At 32.6% G+C, this 22,947-nt stretch overlaps 1 protein-coding gene across 6 annotated transcripts in view; it reads right to left on the bottom strand.

Annotated features, from left to right (window-relative positions):
* The window catches only part of LOC149412152 (uncharacterized), a 94,434-nt gene extending 72,790 nt beyond the window's left edge, over nucleotides 1-21,644 (bottom strand). Inside the window, exons 1-2 of one of the 6 annotated variants that reach the window (XM_089646456.1) lie at nucleotides 21,403-21,644; nucleotides 9,292-9,787 (exon numbers count right to left, since the gene is read on the bottom strand). In XM_089646456.1, the coding sequence (XP_089502582.1) occupies nucleotides 9,292-9,385 (94 nt within the window). In that variant the 5' untranslated portion in view covers nucleotides 9,386-9,787; nucleotides 21,403-21,644. Of the gene's footprint in view, nucleotides 1-485; nucleotides 844-9,291; nucleotides 9,788-14,335; nucleotides 14,714-21,402 lie in introns of those variants that run through there. The other 5 variants (XM_089646459.1, XM_089646455.1, XM_089646454.1 and 2 more) reach the window with 5 other exon arrangements.
* Between the last annotated feature and the right edge of the window lie 1,303 nt (nucleotides 21,645-22,947).

Genomic DNA, 22,947 nt, shown 5'->3' with positions numbered 1-22,947 from the left:
TGTGGTTTCACATCATAAAATCATATTATTTATTCATCTGGAAAATCTAGATTTTTTTAATATCTTTCTGTTCTTTCAACATTTTCAATTTGAAATGTTTTTCAAATCTGCTATAAACCTCTTATTTTTCAATTTTCCCTAAAAACCAACACTGTTTTAGAAACTACATAAAATCATATTTCAAGTGCACGTATTTAAAATAAATATTACAAAAAATGTTGTCTAAGACGCTTAACACATTTTTTAACCTTAAAAAAATTAAGAAAACTCCATATTTCTAAAACTCATTCCTTTTGCTATCATATATGACTAGTTTTATGATTCATGGCATATTTGATAAATATTGAAAGAATGAATATTTTTCTTTCTAATGTCGAAAAAATTACGTATTTCCGCGTGATTTAAAAAAAATATAAAATATGAACGCCCGGTCATAAGTGACCCTAAAATGCTGTAGGGGTTAAAATTATGTCAAAAAAACTCACTATCCGGTTCATTTCTCATCCAATAGCTCCAATTAAAAACTTTTGTTAAAATTATCATATTTATCACGTGAATATTTGAGTTAAACAAACTATAGTTAGGTTTCAAATATTACATTATATCACACACACTGTTATAATTTAAATAGTTTTAACAAAAAAACTTATTATTCTGTCTTTTTCACAACACAGCGTTTACCAGCTACTTAGCTTTACCTTTTAAAAAACAAACATAATTTTTTTTTCAAACTTCTAATAACTAAAAAATAAATTATTTAAATAGCAGTTTTATAAATTACTTTTGTATTTTTCCTTGTTTATAGCACAACAACATTTTCAACACAGGCCTCATGACCGAATCAAGTTCCGACTCCAACTACCAAAAACAAGAAATCACAAACCAGATTTCTCGGTCTGCATATACCAGGTAACCGTGTAATAATAATAACATATAAAAGGTTAAAACATACGTGCGGAAAATAATATATGCTCAACATACGTCAGACACGTTGATTGTATTCACAAAGAAAAAGGCGTCTTTCAGTCTCAACCTTGAAAAATAATGTGTTAGAAAATGGATATTGTATGAAAACAAAGGATTTTGGAAAATAATGATGATTGTATTTTTTTTTTTTTTTACTTTATTTATTTTCATTTCTTTACACATATTATACATATTAATAGATAGTATAAAATAACATAATATATAATACCAAATAGTTTACAAAAGAAATGAAAACCCACTAAGGCACTGACTGCCTGAGTGTGGGTAATATAAAACGATTACTATATTTCAAGTACCTAAAGTATAATATACATTAGTAGAAAAAGTTTTTTTTTTGTTTATAGTTATTATAAAAAGTAAAGAGAAAACATTATGTACAATAATTTATAAAGTTTCAGCAATTGAGTTGTAGAAAGGATAAATAAATTTATAGTAAAAGCGTTTCAATATCTGCGTCAATCAGCAATAATTTTACCTCTTTAATATATTCTATCTTTCTATTTATCATTTGAGTTTGTAGTGGTAGAAGGTTAAATGTACGAGGACCAATGAAACTGCTATGCGTCTGCATAAATTTAGTATTGGTTTGGGGGATGTAAAATATATTATTTGTTCTTTTGCTCATTCTGTTTTCATTTATTTTGAAATTGTTTTTGTTTTTAAATAGATATTTCATAGTTTGTATTGGAAACGGTTCCATGATAACTCTACACAGTGACAATTCAACACACTTTTAAAAAGTGATATAAAGTCATTAGAAACGATGAAAATTATTTTTTTAACCTAACCTACTTAACCCAGTTAGTAAAGTTTTTGTTTCATCACTTTCCATGACTTTATATAACTTTTTAAAGATGTGATGATTTATCCGGTCACCATTGGAACCATGTCATTTTTAATTCGTATAATATACATGTCTAAAACCAGCATAGTATTCACCATAGGTGCTGGAGGAACGTGTAAACGGAATTTAAAATCGTTAAAGTTCTTCCAGAATACGCGCTAAAATCATTGATTTATTATTATATTTAGATGAGACATAAAGCGAAAAAATAGGTTCGGCTTTTTTACCTCCAACTCTTCCAAAGCTCTAACTAAAACTATCGAATCCGGTCTACGCGCACCGCTTATCGCATTCTATTAGTGGAAAAAGTTTCGACGGGATATTGTTAAAATGCTTAATTTCTGTTTTCTCTACATTTTTTTAACCACTGAAAAGATATTATTAATAAATAAAAACGTAACAAAAAAGAAAAAAAAAGTAACGGTTGCAATCGGGATCGAACGCATGAGTGCTGTCTTACCGGGACAACACTCTAACCACTAAGCTACTGAAACTACCAAAACCCGAAATTCGTGCGTTCGTTATATTATAAACGTGCGTCACTGAACTGCACGATAGTAATATAATTTCTTATATCCGTAAATATCACATTAGCCTATCTAGAGATTATAATAGTCGATACGTGAACCATTTTCGATTTCCTTTGCTGTGCGTAATAAAAAATGCCTAGCAACTTGCAAGCGTAGTTTTCCAAAGCAAAGAAGAATGGGTAGAAGTAAAAAAATAGTAATTTATTATTTGTACCTACTTCAATTTACGACCAAATTAATAATTAAATATCCTCAATAGTAATTTACACAATATCCTTAATAGTAATATACAGTAAAGTACCATATATTTTTTTATTATTATTTAGTTGTTGCAGGGTTATGTGTGTATAGTAACGTATTTAGTTAAATGTGAGGTTAAGTGTGTGTAATACTATAATTAGTTGTGATAGGGTTATGTGTGTATAATAATTTATTTTTTGTTGTTATGGTGTAATGTTTACATTATAATATATTTAGTTGTTATAGGGGTTTTGTGTGTATGGTAATTTATTTAGTTATTATTAGAGTTATGTGTGCATAGTAATTTATTTAGTTATATTAGGGTTATCTATGTATGATAGTATATTGAGTTGTTATAGGGTTATGTGTGGATACTTATATATTTAATTCGTAGGGGGTTATTTGTAAATAAAAATATTTTAAGTTGATATGGGGTTATGTGTAAATAATTTATTTAGTTGTTATAAGGTCTACCTTACTATTTCAAGATCAGCGTCGAGGTGAAAACGTGATGCAATTATATCAAGTAAATCGATAGGTTGGTATTAAAAATGCATTTAATATGATGTTGACACACTTATTTAAATGCATTCGAGGTCCTTGCTACTAAACAAGTAGACATTTTATTTAAAAACAGTGCAGTTTCTCTGAACGTCCGTTTGTGCAGTGATCCCTCATTAAAAATATGATATTATGAGAAAAACTTGCACATTATAAACATTGTCCTAAAACGGGAAACTTTCCTAGTTGGACAGTCAAAAGCTTCTTGCATAAAATTTAATAAATATTATTAAAAAAAAACAGCGCGGCATTAAAATCCACGCGAACTAAAAGTACGGTCAAGCAGCAACCCGATAATCCCATGTTGTGGGTATAGAATCAGCACAAAATACTTCATACAAAACAACACAGTCCCCCTGACGTTGAAATCTTATAACATACGCCAAAACAAGACGATCTTTGTGCGCCGCGTGTTGGGGAATGTTTGTCACGTGTCCTCCAACACGTGTTTTTCAAAATAATAATATTATACTTTCGCGTCTTAATACTTTCGCGTCTCTTCCATTATATATTTACTTGGACAAGATCACCTGCGTTGAAACATTTATTTATTTATTTATTAACGCCCTTTTTGGGGCTTTTACATATGAATATTAAGAAATATACATTATTTATTCTACATAACTGAATTGATTCATTAACAACTTTGCTTAACCTTTCCCTTACTGTGCTAAAAAAATCCACGCATTCCTGTGCTGCGTAGTCAGTACACATCTCAAAATAAGCGATTTAATTTAGGAAAAATATGAAAAATCGCTATTTTTTATTATATTTTATATCAAAAGTGATAATAATTGTAATTTAATTGCTGAAAATATGAAAAAAAAACAAATCGGCAGATGCTAAAAAAACGTGCGAGGGGTCCACATCTAACGACGGTCCGCGACCAACTGGCTGGCGGCTAGCATCGATAACTAGTATCGATAGTCTAAATAAAAATAAAACTGCGGACGTGTGGATTTCTCATGTTCCCGCATAGCGAACTAAAGCGGGACATCAATAGCGTGTCATTTCCTCTCATACTCTTCGCGTAGCAGTGTCACACGGTTGATTGTATTGGTGTATTTGTTTCCGATTTTAATTTGAAAACTATGTAAAATTTTATTTTTTAATTCAGTGCATAAATGTATAACGGAGGATTACCTAAAATCTGAACCCAGAATTTATTATATTTATAGAGTTATTAGAAGCAATATGTAGTAAATACACACCACAGATAAGGAAAGGTTGAAGATAAATTGAAGATGTCCACTGACTTGGTATAATTGTTTCCCTCCATTAGTATTCTGGACAAAGAGGAATACATATGGTAGTTAGTCCCAGTATTTCTGCACTGAAATAAATCCTGACTTCTAGTATTACGTTGTGGAATATTTATTAATATTCTGAATGACTAATATTTTATTAGGAAATGGTCACGTAGTCACATTTTTATCAGTATCTTTATCAGTATTAATTTTTCTCCTTGCAGTTGCATTAATTGATTTGTCGGAGTTATTCTTGTTAGTTATACCTAATATTGTACAATGGCGAAATATAGTGTTTTTTACATTAAAAAAAATAGTGCGAGTTCGCATGAAAAGGTGCTTGAAATTAAAAATGAAGGAATTCAAATCGTAAAATTTAATGAAATATATGTACAAAATCAATATTTTCTCTAGATATTCTGAACCCCCAGTGAAAAAAAAAACACGATTCGTCATTGGTTAAGAATCAATCTAAGGAAATAAAATAAATAAATAAACTTATTTCTTTCGAAAGTTCCTCCTTTGGTCGCCTGCGCAGAACTTTGACAATCCGTAGGTATCTGTATTTAACAGTACCTACGACAGTACAAAGATAATAAATGTTTAAGTATTGAGGAAAAATATCAGTAGCATTAAGGGGGTGACAGATTACGCTATAAGTTCAAAGCGTTTCATATAACTCCATTTCGCTCGCCATACTATCCCATACAGAACACATAAAAATATGATGTGTTATAAGTGTGGGCGCGGCTACGATATGCGCCGTGATCTGCTAGCCAAAGTGATAAAAGAAAAAAGCCCATACGAAGAAATAACATTCCGCGGCAGTTCCCCAATTGATCTGACCCCCTCTCCCGAGGAAGATTATAACGTAGTGTGTCACCCCAACATATAATACTATATTCCACACCCAAATTATGCGCTCATAATATGGCGTACCTAATGTGTCTAAGGCTTTACGTTGCTTGATCAGATCTCCGAATTAGAGCCGCACTGTATTATTAAACGGAGAAAGTAAGCGCCGCAGGCAGATATTTTTCATGTATAAGGTAGTGCTTTACAAGGGCAAAGCATAAGCTGTACTAAGGCGATGCACTACGTCGTGTAATATTTTAAATTGAGCCGCTATCAATAACAACCCTTACCTAGATGGCGATAAGGTTTAAATTCCCGCTTAACACCATCCGCCTGTTTTGATTTATGCAAGAAAAAAATATGGCTAAAAAGTGCCTTTCATTTTATTTTGTGGATGTTCAGGCATAAATATTTTTTTTCCGATCATTTTATAAATAACTTAATTTTCCACATTATACAATAAAACAAGAACCGAAAATGGGTTCGTAAGTAGGAGATTTTGAACTTTAAAGCATTTTTCATAGAGCCTTTACATTATTTTTTTCTGGGCTTATAAAAAGACTTAAATAAAAAATACTCGATTATTTCAAAGGCCAAGATGTATTCTACTGGCACTATTTAATTAAAGCATCTGAAACATTTCTAGGCGATCAAATTTTCAAACCAAAAACACATGATTTTGCATTACTACGTATGGCATCGCCTAATCTATAAAATGTCTGGCACCACGTTAAAACATATTTCTTTAACGAAGGATTTAGGAATAACTCGCCTGACTTTTCGTTCTTATATCGATTCGGTGTGCAAAACTGCCATGCGAATGCTAGGTTTTGTATTCTGCAACGTAAAATCTTTTTCTAATACGGCAATCATAAAAATGCTTTTATTTTACTCTAGTTCATAGCATTCTCGAGAGTGGCTCGGTAATTTGGGGAACCGAAGATGTCATGCACACAAATGATAATGAAATGGTGCAAAAAAAGTTTTCGAGATATCTTTACATACGAAAATTTGGGTACTACCCTTCGTTATATCCCTCTTTTTCACTGGAATGATAGGACTAGACCGTCTAGAACAGAGGTTCCCAAAGTGGTCTACATGGACCCTCAGGGGTCGATATCGGCATGCTAGGGGTCTATGTCAGCGAGAAAAAAATTTGGGGGTCCACGAGATTCAAATTGGGGTACATACAAGCGGACCCCCATTTACCTCAAGTCAACATTTAGGAGTTCCGTAAATGACACAATAGACCTAACACAAATATAATAGACTGAGAAATGACTTATTTGATATTTGTATTTTTATATTTCGTAAAGTTGTTAATTGAGGTATATAAATAGGGTCTACGTTCCTTTTCTCGTCAGAATTAATATATTCAAGCAAAACATTGCACATTGGAAGCCGCGAATTTTCCTAGTTCCCCAACTTGTTTTTGAAATGCGTCCAGGGTAATAATGACGTTCAACATTTAAATGCACTTCACACAAACTTTAAAATTAAGTTTGAGAACATTTTGACTATGGAAATGCAACGTTGAAGAATTGGATATCATGTGACAAGAAGAACTGACCGGAATAAGCACTGACAAAGAACTTAAGGGGCAGTTCTGTTCGGCTAGCTACAGAAAGAAATTCCCGTTGCTTATGCTTCTTCATTTTCATTTGGTGTAATACCTCACAAGGGTGCCCCTGTCTGCACAATGTATAGACAGAGCAACTATACCGCCACCCGGTTGTTGGGCAGGCAAGGGAAGGGAATATTTTTACAAAAAAAATAAATGAATCACATGGGACGTTAATAGTTAGTTAGTATTAACAGGAAAATTCAATATTCGGCAGGCAGGGGGTCTACGGAAAAAAAAATTGGCAAGTGGTCTACGGGGCAAAAAATTTTGGGATCCCCTGGTCTAGAAGGTATTAGAAAAATTGCAATCTGGGCACATAAGCAGCTCAACAGACACATTTGCAGTTCTGATGTCTTGAAGCGTATTACGTTTTATGTCCCCGATAACTTTACCAGAGCTAGGCAGCACAGGCTTTTTATTTTTCCAAGAGGAGACTACGTTTTTTAACCAACTTCCTTCAGAGATAGACATGTTTCAGTCAAACCTCAATGAATTAAAATATTTTTTTAATACGATGATGCATCGCAACTGATTTAATAAATGTATACAATAGATCAAGTATTTGATTAATTGTAAATGTTGTGAAATGTTATTGGAATCACTGTTTTTCACAAAGAAACAATAAATAAACAATCTTTATCTACATGGTTGTGCAAGGATAAAAGACGAATAACTTTTTTTAAATTCTAACGTTTTAAGGTAGTTTTTAGATAAGAAAGTTGAAGTGTTCGTGTGGGAAAATAATTATTCTTTTATTGTTAATATTTTTATATTGGAAAATAAACATTGGAATTTCTAAAATAATTATTTATGTTTCTTACTTCTACCATCATATAATAATGATAATAATAATAAACTATTTATTCCGGTGTGTTGGGAGGTTAGTGCAGTCACACACATTCCATATAGAGATACAAAAAATATATGATCAAAAATAAAAAGATAGAACAGAAAAAAACAGAATAAATTGAAAATAAAATAGAATAAAATGATAAAATTAATAGAATAATAGAAAGTTGAAGCCTTTAGGGAGCCGTGACTATATTAGGCGCTAGTATTTTTCTCCAGTGTGCGATATGTGATATAGAATCACCTCTCGAAGTTAGCGTACTTTACCCCCTGACACCCTGTATATAACCCTATCGTAACCTAATCGACCATCATATAGAATCACATCTCGAAGTTAGCGTACTTTACCCCCTGACACCCTGTATATAACTATCTTAACCTAATCGACTTATTTTAATTAGTTAAGTAACCATGATTTCAATGTGCACAGACAAACCTAAATATTATGTTTCAAATAATTAAGTTTCATTGCTACTTATTTTGAAGACTTAAGCCATTCGTACACGGATATACTTACAAGCGACTATTATGCGCGTAGCATATGCGTCTCTCGTAAGTATCCACCGTGCTATTTTGCTAGTGTTCGTACACAACGCGACACGTCGACAACGGGTTTGAGGTCAGTTTCACGCTACTGACAGTGCTGGTAGCATGCTACGCTAGTTGCATGCGCATCTACTACTCGTTTGAAAGAAATAATGACGGAGCATAATAATATTTGGCTTATTTATATAGCGCCGTTTTATGTGAAAAATCACCTCAAGCGCGCTGAATCACCTCTAAAGCGCATGATTTGAATGTTAAATTTATTTTGGACGTGGGAAGTGTTTATGTTCATGAAACTATATTATTGGAATATAAAAGTCAATTTCACATCGTTGTCACGTTGTTCCTTTGCGGCGACGAATGTCCTACAAATTAATATTTATTCAATTGCGTAGGTGAACCCTAAATCATCTTTTTGATCGTTTTTTATGCTTATAATAAAGATAGGGAAGAACAGTGATGCCGTTATCGCTCGGGTCACTTGACATCGTATTAACTCCACGGCTGCCCATGAAAAAATGATCAAGTATTGAACTAAGTTCATAAGTATAATTTGGGTAGCGCCGTTAACGGAAACCACCTTAAAAGAGTAGCATATCAGTGGGGGACTTGTTTTTGCATCACAGTCGCGTAGCTTATAAGTATATCTGTGTATGAGGGGCCTAAGGATTTGTTGCTTAAAAATGATTGCATATTAATAAAATAATCATTAAAATTACATGACACTACGTATTATATTTACGCGCAATATATTCCATATTGACATATCATACAATTATTTATAAATAAATGAGATAGGAAGAAAATAAATCAACAAATAAAATTAAGAGTAGTGAGCCTGATATTTTTTCACTGCTGACAAAAACACAGCAAGTTATTCAAATGAATAGGTAATATATAAAAACACAGCAAATTGCTTATTAAATATGGGATGGTAAATTCTAAGGGAAAAGAATGCGCTCAAATGTAACTAAATCAAATTATGAAAAATGTAATTGTTGAACTCACCTTTCTCAAGAGGGGTGAGCTCGAATTGTTGAATATCCAGCACGGAATCAGATCCTCTGGATGAGCCCGGTGTTAAGAAAGATTTGCATTCCATCGGATAATATTTTTCATTACACGTCGACACTGAGTTTCACAGGAGTTAGACTTCACAGAGTTGCGCTGGGATAAGTCACAGAGTTTAAACTGACAAGAGTCAGCGATCACAGAGTTTCACCTGACAAGAGTCGGCGATCACAGAGTTTCACCTGACAAGAGTCGGCGATCACAGAGTTTCGCCTGCTAAGAGTCAGCGATCAAAAAGTTTTCCGTGACAAGAGTCAAAGAAGATCGCAGAATTTTACAGGAGTAAATCACAAAGTTTAAGCTAGAGTCTTAATGTAAAATATCACAATATTCAACCAAATGTCAGCAATCACAGAATTCCACTTGAATACATCACAGAGTTTAATCTGACAAGAGTCAGAGATCACAGAGTCTCACTCAACGAAATGTCGTACTGAAAAAATATCACAAAAATTAACAGTCAGGGATCAGAGAGTTTCATCAGAATATATCACAATGAACATCTGCAGTACATAATAACGAGTCAGCAGTTTTGCTAAAAGATAATACCTACAAAATTCATGAAGTCAGAAAAGTTTCACTAAAAAGTATAACCAAATTCAAGCAAGAGTCAGCAGCGAGAATCTCACCAGAAGTGATCAGTGATTACAAGGTTTCAATATTCGTATATTTTAATGATAAGAACTAAAATTTGCAGGCAGAGGTTGCCTAACCTAACCTAACAAGAGAAATGATAATGTTTTTACTAGGAATACGTTTAATGCATGTTCATTGTTGGTAAATATCCAATGGTCAAAATTCACAATTATATTTATTTTGCTATCGTTACGGCGTCAGTTTCTACTATCACAAATAGTTCATGTAAATTTTATTCATTTTAAAAAAACGGTGATGGGCAAATAACGTGGTGTGATTTAATTTTGTTTGCGAAGTTTAATGTTTATTGTGGAATAGCGGCCTGTTGGAATTTGTTAATTTTATGTTGTCAATCTCTTCAAATTCTTATTCATCCTGTTAAAAACGGGACTGTAAAGTAGCTTCCTCATAAAGTGCTGGTAAATTCGTAATAATGTGGAAACTCCTGCCTGCATCCACCTGTCTTAATAAATATATCAGGAAGAAATGTAAAAATGTTAGTACTTTTAAGAACACGACATCGTGACTAAACATTGGTATTTTAATTCCATCATAATATCATAAAATAATGGTATCATAATATCCCAAAAATATATCACTAAAATACTTTCGGCCGTGAAAATCTCAAATCATACCAAAATAATTATTGTTTTTCCATATATTTTTTTTTAATTCAACAGTATTCAAAACCCGTAAACACCAGTAAATGTTTCATATATTACTGCAGTGATTCCTCAACTCAAAAACGAAAATTGATTTCTCTACTGTGATGGGTAGTATCGTAAAATGTAAAAACAATTATGTAGCTTTTAAATAGCCAAAACCATTATGCATCCTCTTCAAATAAATTATAAATAAATATGTGTTTTTAGCGCTTCCCGTAAAACGCTTTTATAAACAATATTTAAATCCGATAAAGTTTGCCCCAACTAATAATCGCATTTAAATGAAATTATTCGTTTTTATTCGTATTTAATTGAAAATCGCATTAAAACCAGTTCATTTTTCACTAATTTTAACATTTAACAGCTTTAAAACACTGTAAATATGTTTTTCATAGTTAGATATAACTTACATATCAAAATACAAACCTCCTTACCACAATATTATTGCCAGACTCTAAAAGCACTTGTTTTGTTCTCAAACATATAAAAAAACAGGAGAAATTTACTGGTGAAGATTGCAGAGCTCCAGAGAAGTGTTGATACAAAATCACAAACGACAATGAACGAATCTTCGCAGAAAATGATTAATTAATGAGGCAGAGATAAAATCGGAGAGTTGTTGAGTCAAGTTATCAGTCTTCAGATAGTCAGATTAGCAAACAAATTACTTCGGGTAATTACAGAAGATTTATATAAGTACGAGCCTAAGGATGTGACCATCGACCAACAAAGTCTAGACAGGGCGTGTGGATGTTAAAAATGACACCGAAACCAAAATTGGGCTACGAAAACATTTATCGAAACTAAAGTGTCGCGGTCAAAACATGGATGGAAGCATTGATTTTTTATCTTTTGTTGGGGTGCAAGAACAAAATTTGAATCCCAAGTTTGGTGGGTAATTATTTGTTCGAATTTGAAAGACAAATTAGATCTAGAGTTGATATATCGATGGTTATGGCCGTAATTATGTGAATTTATTAGGAGTGCTATCATTTTATTTTGAAATTTTGTACCTCTTTTGTGATAAATAATTATAAATCAAATATTAAACAATATTATAGGCCCTGTATATCAGTCGATCCGGATCTTCGCTATTTGCGATTATTGATTTACTTTCAATCGTAATATATATTTTTTTGTCATTTCTTAAACCATAAAAAATAGATGCTTATTCTGACAACAAATAGATAGTAACACTACTTAAGTCACTTGTAATTTATTAATCTCAATAAATTGATAATAAAGGTTATTTATGGGTTTGTACAGATTGGCAAAGATGGAAAATAATTTATTATATTTCGTTAATTAATTATAAAATAATGTTCTTACCATTTGTTTTAATGTATATATTTTTTGTGCCGTATCATTTTAAATAAATAAATAAATTGCTCGCTTAAATTTAGCCCGACTTCCCACGGGTCGGTAAAAATATACATAAGCCGATACTGCAAGTGCCTGCGCAGAAAATTAAGTTCGTTATAGTAAGCGCAGTTGAGTGTTTATTTTTTTTTTCTACGCATAAACTTGCAGAATTCGGTTTATGTCGATTGCTTATCTACCCGTGGGACGACAGGCGTAATCGGACAAATTCGGCAGCTTAAGACTTGGTAACCTGCATAATATTTCCTGTTTTAGACGCCGAGGCGTTAGCAGTAAAAAATGTCAAATATGACATTTACGTAAGTAATCACATACTTCTATCTCACTGAAATTTACGTGAATCGCCTAATTTTATCAATATGGACAATAATATTCATCGAGCGATGAGGGATGTTGATAGACAGCACCATGCTGTTTGACGTGGGGAACTTTATCAAAAAATCAACTTGTAAATTAAGCCCTCCTAAAACATTTGACATTTTGAAAGATCCGCCATCTCGCGATGATATTAGACATAGCATAGATATACCACTCACGTATATAGTACTTTGGTTTTACAAAAATTAAAAAAAAAACACATTCCTCTAATAACATATGCAATATGTGTAATATTGCGGATATCCAAGACCTATATTACGACGGTTCCAAACCGCGCTAAGCTCGAAATTACCCGAGCTTAAAATCAACTGATATACCGGGCCATAGTGAATCATTTATTATTTGACGGCGCACCCTATCTAAAGTATTTCTTTATATTAATTATTCAATATTCTTAGGTGTGAATCAAAGATATTAGAAGAACGAGATGTGCTATGAGCAGTTCATACTGTGTGGAATGGTTTTGCCGAGTGTCGCCGGTTTTGTTCACCAATACTACTGCACACCTTCGCTTACGCTAAGGTATCCGCACATAAAATGATACATAGAACAGATTTCTGTGCGTACACGTCCCGATAGTATTCAAAGTACCCTAATTAGGTAGTACTCCGCCTACGGTCCGGCGGCCAACATAGCATATCTCGTTCTTCTAATATCTTTGGTTTGAATACTTCTGATGACCTGTCCAAGAAAACCTTTGTTTTCTTTATATCGGGAGATGAACCATTTAAGAAAATTTATTGATGACTAAAAAATTTTCAAAAATGATAAAGACTATAATCATGATTTTTTCGGAGAAATTATAAATATTTCGTTTCATCCTCCACTTTAAATCGATGTGTTTCACATCCGCCTTGTTGATGGAGACTGTAAGGCTATCCGTAAAGTTGGCTCAAGAAGTAAAAAGTGCAGTACTGTTATAGATATTACGAATCGAGATATGCCATAAAAAATACTAAAATTTTAAACACAAACACAGGTAAAGTCGCTTACCGTCTATGTAAACTTTTAAATGAAAATACAAAGCTTGGTGTTCTCTCTTTCCACCGCTATTTAAATCATATATCCAACCGTATAATAAGATAACATGTCTTTTATGAGTCCGTACCAGGATGGGAGAAATATCTCAAAAAGACATCAGAAATAAATATTACTATCTATATACTTGACTTATGTAATGTTTGCTTTCTTCTCATTAAGAAACGATCCACTTCAAACAACATTGATTGCAGAATTTACGAAACACAGTGACTGTCGCAAAACGACTGAACACTAACAACAAATAATAAATTCTGATAATAATTATAGTCAATACGGTATTAATTTATCCGTGAGAGTAATTAACTAATATTTTCCAGGGTTTTCCAATAAGAGGTGTTATTTTGAATAGCCCGCTATTTCGGTAGATGTTACTTTTGAAGCTGTCATTTTTTGATATTTGACAAGTAAAAACTACACCATTGATAAAAATGGAACGATACATGCTTCAACAATGCATTGAAATTATTAAAATTCACTTTAGTGAATCAAATGCAAATCATCTTGAGTAATGAGGCCCATGCATTTCCACCTTGTTGGCTTCGTCAACAAGAAAAATTGTCGCATCTAGGGCTCGGAAAACCCAAGAATTGTTGTTGAAAAGCCTTTCTATTCTCAACGTGTGACTGTTTGGTGCGGTTTATGGTCCGGCGGAGTCATGGGACCTTACTTTTTCGAAAATGCGGCTGGAGCAACAGTTACGGTGAATGGATCGCTATCGAGAGATGATTAATGATTTTTTATGGCCGGAATTGGATGGTATTGATCTGGACAACGTTTACTTTCAACAAAACGGCGCTACGTGCCACACAAGCAACGAAACCATTGATCTTTTACGATTGAATATCAAAATAACACCTCTTATTGGAAAACTCTGTACATACTTTACTTACTATGTGCTTTCCTTCCATCAAGAAACGATCCACTTCAAACAACACTGATTACAAAATTTACGAAAGACTGTCTCAAAACTACCGAACACAACTACAAACAATAAATTATGATAATAATAATTAATAATTATTTATCCGTGATAGTAATAACTTGGTAGATACTTGGCCACCAAAATTACATGGTTTCTTCTTAATATTGTAATAAGGTTTGAATTAATTTTAAACATTACTGACTGCAGTATTCACAAAGATGACAATTCCCGTCTCGAAACGACCGAACACTGTTACTGCGGCTACAAATTCAGATAAAAATAATGATCGTAATTATTGCTCTGTTTTTTAATACAATAATAACCCAGTTATAACCAATTACAACATCTTTCATATTTCAGGGCTGCAACTCGTTAATTCTACGATTACCTGAAATTTCAGACAGTTAAAAAGTTCATAATGATTTATAATGCGACCTTTCTAAGCTAAGCAAATGTGAATGGTATCAGAAGTCGGGGACGCCCGATCAAGTGAATCAGATACTTGAGTCGGGCCATGTTAAGAGTTAGAATAATAGAAAAGTATGTATGAGACGATGTATGAATGTGAATGAGGCAAGGAGTGAGTGCCAAGACCGAGTTGTTTGGCGGTTCGTCCTCTCTGCCTACCCCTGCGGAGAAACGGCGTGATGTGTTAGTTAGTTAGTTCTACGAGAAAATTTGTAGAGTAAAGTTTCTTACGTCAGAGAGAGTCGGAAGCACAGACATAGGAATTAATAGACGAGAAGATAATGGCGAGGGGTAAAATCAACTGTTGAAGAACGAAGGGAGTGAAGCTGACTGTGATTCGTCAATAAATCAATCTGACAGTAAATAGGCATCTCGCATTATAATATCACCATTTACTTCTTAAAAGTAAAATCTGCTTTTGAATGAATAGACATTTTTACATGGGAGCGCAAATTACTCGCCACGTTATGAACAAATTTGCGAAGTCCAAATTCGGCAAAAAAATTCGGTTCCATTTTCAGAGTCGAATATTTCGTTTAAGTATTTAGTTAAGACACTTTTATAAATGTTCATAATTTACTTCCCAGCAACCAACCAGCTTTGTGTTTCGCGTCCAGACGTTTCTCGATGTGATAGTAACAACTGATTCATATTATACGATGTGAATATGCTTAAAATAAAGTAAAATAATGCTTATATATGGAATGTAATACGACAATTGGGTTTATTCTCTTTTTCACATCTATTTTTACAAGTTTTCATAGTACAAGTCAACATTTTGCCGTGTTATTTCGTAAAATGAACCGATGATGCCTCGACCATAGTTCGCACAAGAATGATGACGTCACGTTTTCAAATTTCACTTGAGGCCATACGCGAGCACAGCCGGCTCCAATGGAACCGGTATGGGGAGTGGGGATAATACGCTTTTAATCACTTAGGGCAGGTCTACTAATATTCATATGTCTATGGTCGGAAGTGATTAATTGCTGTCAATATTACAATACTAGTAGTTCTAACAGTTCTAGGTCTAACAGTGTTATGAACCCGGCGTCCAAAATTTCTTTTTTTTAAATTTTCTTTTCAAAGAGTGCATGAATGATTTTTTCTCTGTTTAATAATAATAATAATATTTGAATGATTTTTATAACGCCGTTTTTGTGCAAAATCACCTCAGAAGGGTTTTTCCCATACGCGTTCCTATACCATTCTCCGATTTCGCTGAAAATTTTGTTGAAAGTTTGTTCTTATTAGTAAAAGGAGTGTTTAGAGAGTAGTTTGAATGGTATAAAAAGTCGGGGACGCTTGAGAAAGGCTTAATTCATTTCTCTGCACTAGAAAAGGTGGGTAATGCTCGAGGAAGACATGAATCGAATAATTATTTGTGGTAAAATGAGAGAACGAGTAAGAAAAATATATGACTTGAAAGCGAATGGTTGAAGAAACCAAGTTCTCCCGAAAAAAAAACATGGCACGATCAAGTGAAACAAGTACTTATTACAATTACTGCGCAAGCTAGCGTAGGAAAATATAACAAAATGTAACGAATGTAAGGAAATAAATGCAAATGCAAATGAAAAATTCAATAATATTGTTTCCACCTTCCAGATGTCATTCATTGAGAATTCACAACCCCAAAACCTTACCCCGAATAAAATAAAACAAAAATTTACTCAGAAATCGTAATATTTGTAAGTAGGTACTTAATTAAAAACCACATCCAAAAAGCGTGACTAGTTAATGACAATTCTTTTTTCAACATTCTCTTTGGCAGTTGGGTACCTACCCAAATCTTTAAAAAATGTGTATAAAGGGACTGGGACACGGGCAAGCGGCTTGATCGCAAGCACGTAGTTTTTTTTTCTATTGTTATCTATTGTTGTCTATTATTGTCTATGCTTAGCGGCTTGCCAGCCCGCATCAAGCCTCTCCGTCAAGCATGGCCACGCCTTCCTGTGATTTCGTGGTGGTCAAAATTTTATTGGTTTATTTATGCATCTATGTATATGTACTTCTATGCCTTCCTGTCATTTCGCGACTCGCGACTGTCAAAAGTGTCATTTTTTATGATACGTGATATTTATTTGTCTATTTTCGTTTGTCTATTCTCACAAAAATATAAATTCGCATCAAGCCCCGCCGCCAGCACGTAGTATTGCGCAATGCTTGCAAGCCAGCTTTGGTACACGGTCAAAATGCTTGTCACAAAGTGCCATAGACAAAAAACTACGTGCTTGCGATCAAGCCGCTTGCCCGTGTCCCAGTCTTAGAGTAATAAGTCCCAGTCCCAATAAGAAAGTCACAAAATAAACACAACGGTTCCACATTTGAAAAAATCTTAACTGAACCCTTTTGAACCGGACACGGAAAGTACAAAAAAATTTACAGACAAACGAAATTGCAAAAGTTGTAGTAAAAACAGGTCTTCGCAACGAGTCAATTATGCAATGTTGAGAAGCGAACATTAGGTACACAAAAAATTATAATAATCAATAATTAGTCGCCTGAAATATCCATACAAATTGAAAATATCTCCCGAGTAAAAATAAATGCCGCCGACGGGAATTGAACACGCACCTTCTGATGTCCGGCCAGGTGCTCTAAACCACTGAGCTACGCCGGCTTATTCCGAACCTGAAAAATAATTCAATATGTACTAGTACTTCAATCAACAATTGCTGCTTATTATTATTTTTTCACCTGTATACAACCAACTTTATTTTTCTAGGAAAGGCTTTGTTAGTGCCAAATTTCTCACTAGATGGCGTCGAGACATATTATATCTACAATTGTTGATGAGTTGGATAATTTGTTATCCTTTTCTTATAACAAAAAACCTTTTCTTATAAACATTAGTTTATTTATTTATTTATTTATTTATTTATTTATTTACGGACAAATAGTCCATTAACAAATATCATTAAAAAATAATAAATTAGGTACCTACTTGGGCAATCGGGAAAAAAGAGAAAGAGTGAAAATAGGAAGTACTTGGCTCTAATAATTTTCAATGTTATAAATCGGACGATAAGTCTTTATTCCATATTTTCTTCTGATTTACCATTGTGTAAATAAAATCAGTAAAAAAATCGGTAGCCTATCCGTATATTGGGTTTGAGAGAAAAATTATTTTAGAAAAAGCTCCAAATAGTGCTATTAAACATTTTAATTACAAGGCTCCCATTGGGCCTATTATTTGAGACATAATACATTTTCAGCAGCATTGACTCAATATTATAATGTAGGGGGATTTAAAAAATGTCTAAAAATACGCAATATACATTTCACGATCTATAAGATTTTCTATTTATCATTTATAAACTACATTCCGACACATTTAATAACAATTTTCTTACTATTTTAATAACAATAAACATCAATAAAAACAAAAATGTGGCGGAGATATAAAGATGTCCGAAAGCTTTTTCCTCACAGGGTGAAGGAATAGTTTACTGTGTGGATTTTATTTTATCCGTGTAGGTATGTAATATCATCGCAAATTAAATGTATCACGTTTAAATGTATTTTAATGTTCATCATTGTTGGCGGTAATGGCAATACATCACACTTAGGCTGTTCAGAAACTGGAAAGAATCTTTATTGACTTTCGGAAAACAAATTTTATATCGAATATAAAAATTCTGATCAAATATAATCAGACTATAACGTGTCAAAAGCAGAAACTAAGTATGCCAAATGTGGATTATTCAGACTATTCAGTGTTAACTTTACACTGTACAAAATATGTGCAACAGATGACTCGTTTGTATTAGTGTCCAAATAGGCAGAGCTTTTAAAAATACAAATTGGGACGAAAAGCAAATAAAACTATCAGTGCCATCTGTCGGTACCTCTATTAATTAATACACTTTTACAAACTAAATAGTGATAATATTATATTATGTTGGCTTCCTTTCAGAATGTTTATTGACTGTGTTTATTTAGTGGACTAGTTTTATGACTCCAAAAATAGAGCATCGATATAAAATCAAATAATGCTTTAACCCATTTTACTGTCCGTGTTCAACATTGGATATTTGAAAGGGGTTCCTACGTTTATTCTTGCTTTTCTAATGTCCAATGTTGAACACGGACAGTAAAATGGGATAAAGCATTATTTGATTTCATATCGATGCTCGATTTCTAGAGTCATAAAACTTTCCACTAACAATGTTAAAAAAATCATATTCTGTCATTCTTACTTTTCCAATTTATATTCAAGTCAATAAATTCAAATGTGACCATAAACACGTACTCTTCTAGATAGGTAGGTACCTACCATGATTAAACACACGTTAAAAATGTTATCTTATATATATAAAAAAAAGTGTAAAATAATGTCGCTTTTCTCGTCTGTCTGTTTGTGAGCTAGGTTCTATAGGTACTACCATAGACATATGAATATTAGTAGACCTGCCCTAAGTGATTAAAAGCGTATTATCCCCACTCCCCATACCGGTGCCATTGGAGCCGGCTGTGCTCGCGTATGGCCTCAAGTGAAATTTGAAAACGTGACGTCATCATTCTTGTGCGAACTATGGTCGAGGCATCATCGGTTCATTTTACGAAATAACACGGCAAAATGTTGACTTGTACTATGAAAACTTGTAAAAATAGATGTGAAAAAGAGAATAAACCCAATTGTCGTATTACATTCCATATATAATCATTATTTTACTTTATTTTAAGCATATTCACATCGTATAATATAGATCAGTTTTAGAAACATATACTATCACATCGAGAAACGTCTGGACGCGAAACACAAAGCTGGTTGGTTGCTGGGAAGTAAATTATGAACATTTATAAAAGTGTCTTAACTAAATACTTAAACGAAATATTCGACTCTGAAAATAGAACCGAATTTTTTTGCCGAATTTGGACTTCGCAAATTTTTTCATAACGTGGCGAGTAATTTGCGCTCCCATGTAAAAATGTCTATTCATTCAAAAGCAGGTTTTACTTTTAAGAAGTAAATGGTGATATTATAATGCGAGAAGCCTATTTACTGTCAGATTGATTTATTGACGAATCACAGTCAGCTTCACTCCCTTCGTTCTTCAACAGTTGATTTTACCCCTCGCCATTATCTTCTCGTCTATTAATTCCTATGTCTGTGGGTACTACACAACTGATTTTGATAAGATTACCTCTATAATTTGAAGAATTTCTTCCGGAAGGTTTATACACATAATACATGTATATTATATGTATAAAAAGTAGAGAAAAATCGATGTTTTGTAATAAAGTCCAAACAATTTTTTTTTCGGGAGTCCATTGCTAAAACTGGCCAAACCTTATGAGATATATGAAAACGATGTACTACGGAATTGAATATCTCAAAAAGACCTAAGGAAAAATGGTATATGTCTATCTCTTAAGAATAACCCCCAGCATACTTCAGCAAGTATAAAATAATTGGTGTAATTAAAAATGAAATTTAATCTCTAATATTTAGATTTAGATTTCTATTTTACTTCATTTATCTTTTATATCACTCAGTTGAATTTTTTTTATCTTTTGTTGTTTATATGTGTATTTTCTTCATTTAAATGTGTTTTACTATTGGTTTCAACCTTTTTTACACAGTAATACATAATACAGGTATGAGCCTAATACGGTAGTTGTGAAAATCACAAAACTTTATAATTTATAAAATTTATTATAAAATTTAAAAAAAAAAAACAAACTAAAAGGTTTGGCATATGAAATCTAACGTTAACAATGGTAAGTTTTTTTAAATTAATTAATTCGTTGTTTTCCCTTCTGCTTACCCTAATTCAAAACTCTGTGTAGGCCACTGCCTACACATACGCCGATACGGCTAATCGGATATATAGGTAGATACTTATTTATTATTTTTCTAATTGGGCAATGACTTGCTTCAATTCTTTCAATGTTACGTTTATAAAAACAATGAATAAATGATAAAGCTCGATGACTGTGATTTGTTTATGCATCACTTATTTATTGCTACAATTGTGTTAATATAAAAAAAATCATACGTGCCAAAAACTAATACAAAACCGAACAGTGTTAGCAAATAAATGTTCATATAATTACTATAAAAATATTAAAACAAAATCTTTTATTACGTTTCATTTCTTACATGAGATAAGAAAACACATTTCAAAGTGATGCACCATAAAAATAACACAAAATGCAAATATATCGTTATTATTTTCAGTGTTTGTATTCATGGGTAAGTATTTCAGACAAAAGTGGGTTTATTTCAATTATATTCCTTGTCTGTTTATAAACACGCAAAATAAACTCGAAACTGTGACAGATATAAACATATCAAGATAATTACTGTACAAATCAACTGCCGCAGCATGATTGCAAAATGTCTTTATCACAAGATTCAAAATAGATACAAAATGTATCAACTAAATTACCTACTATGTTCTGAGTGTAATAATATTGTGTATTTGCAGATCTCTACAAAACGGAACAAAGCATAATTTTAAGTTCTATTTTAAAACAATCAAATAGTAAACAAAGACATCACAATGTATTCAAACCGAATAGAATATGCGTTTCGTTCGAAGATCACACCTTTGAAATATTATACTGCGTGTTCTTCTTTCATTTGTTTTATCTATTTCCCGCGCTGTCAACTGTCACTTATTATTTTCCGAACAAATATGGCGCCGGTCCTACACGTGTTTCGTCGTAAACTGTTTGATTATTAATGTCGTTTTTGTTATTATCGGAGAGATAATGCTGTCTACATATAATGTGTATGACACCAGACGCGTCTTGCGAACTACTGGCGCTCTTATAGACGATGCGACGCGATTATCGGTCAGAAACAACAAAATTATAAATAGTATTTTTGATTTTTATCAGTGCTTGATATTTAACAGGAGTAAAACGGAACACCGTCCCGTTCGGAGAATATCATGAAAGCTACGGTTCCGCTTTTGAAAATAATAAAACAATACACCTACGGTAGGTGAAACTTTTCAACTAATATGTTATGCAGATTATTGGTTCATATTTTTGTACCCTTAATAATGCTTTGTAAAAAAAACCGAAATTTCTGTAAAAATAAGAAAAAACATGTTGAATTCCGCTGCATGCTGCAGACTCTTTGAAAAAACAACAATTGATTTTAACTTCAATATCTAATGGAGACAACGATTTAAGTCGGGGGTTTAAGTAAATATGCACAAAATAGGTTCTTAGTTTTTAGTTTATGTTATTTTAAAACCTAAATTTGATTACGATAAAATGGTACTTTAATGCATATTTTACCATCTCCCACTACATAAATTTTTATTTCATATAGCAATTAAGTTGAAACCAAGTGCTGTATATTAATTTTTTGCATTTTAAGCGTGCAGCGAAATTCAATACTGCTCACATGCCTCTATTTTAAATTATTTGCAATTTTTATCTGTGTTTGATTACACAAGAAAGGGACACTAGAGCAGTAATTTAAATGAGATTCTACTATACTATTATACACTTTTTTAATTGTATTAACATCTCATTTAAGAAAATGGCAAAAATTTACCATTTTTGCCATTTTCTTATCTAATAATAATTCAAAGTTAGAGTTAAATTTGAGTTGATTGTCTATTATAATGACTAATTATTTGATTTTATCCTCTTTCTCTATTTCTTCGTTGTCTATGATAATATTACTGAGTCCGTTTAATATTTTTACTTATTACCATGTATTTATTTTTTGTAACATTTAATTTAAATTTGTTTATTTTTAACCACATACATACTTGATCCAGGTCTTACCGTATATAATCTATCAGTATTAATATATTAGTATAATATTTTATTATTGTTTAAATCGGAAATCTTTAAAATATATAAGCTTATCCCGCTATTTGACGAGTGGAAAAATACCCTGGCGTCACAGGTTAATTGCACAAAAACGTTTTCCGCTTATATAAAAGTTAAATATTTTTATTCCAAGTTCATTGCCTGCAATGTGTTTCATTTTGGCCCGAAGCTGAGTCCCTCACTGTGTTTGGGGCGCTATGGAAAAATTGATGTATTATTTAGTGTATCTAGGTAGTGGAGAGGGGAAGGGAAAATGTGGAAGATTCTGGCCATTCAAAACTGAATTTTATTGTGACT

The sequence above is a fragment of the Hesperophylax consimilis genome, chromosome 24, assembly GCF_061612785.1.
Source record: "Hesperophylax consimilis isolate HC1 chromosome 24, BYU_Hcon_1.0, whole genome shotgun sequence".
Lineage (NCBI taxonomy): Eukaryota > Metazoa > Arthropoda > Insecta > Trichoptera > Limnephilidae > Hesperophylax > Hesperophylax consimilis.
This window is presented reverse-complemented; position numbering and strand designations above follow the sequence as displayed.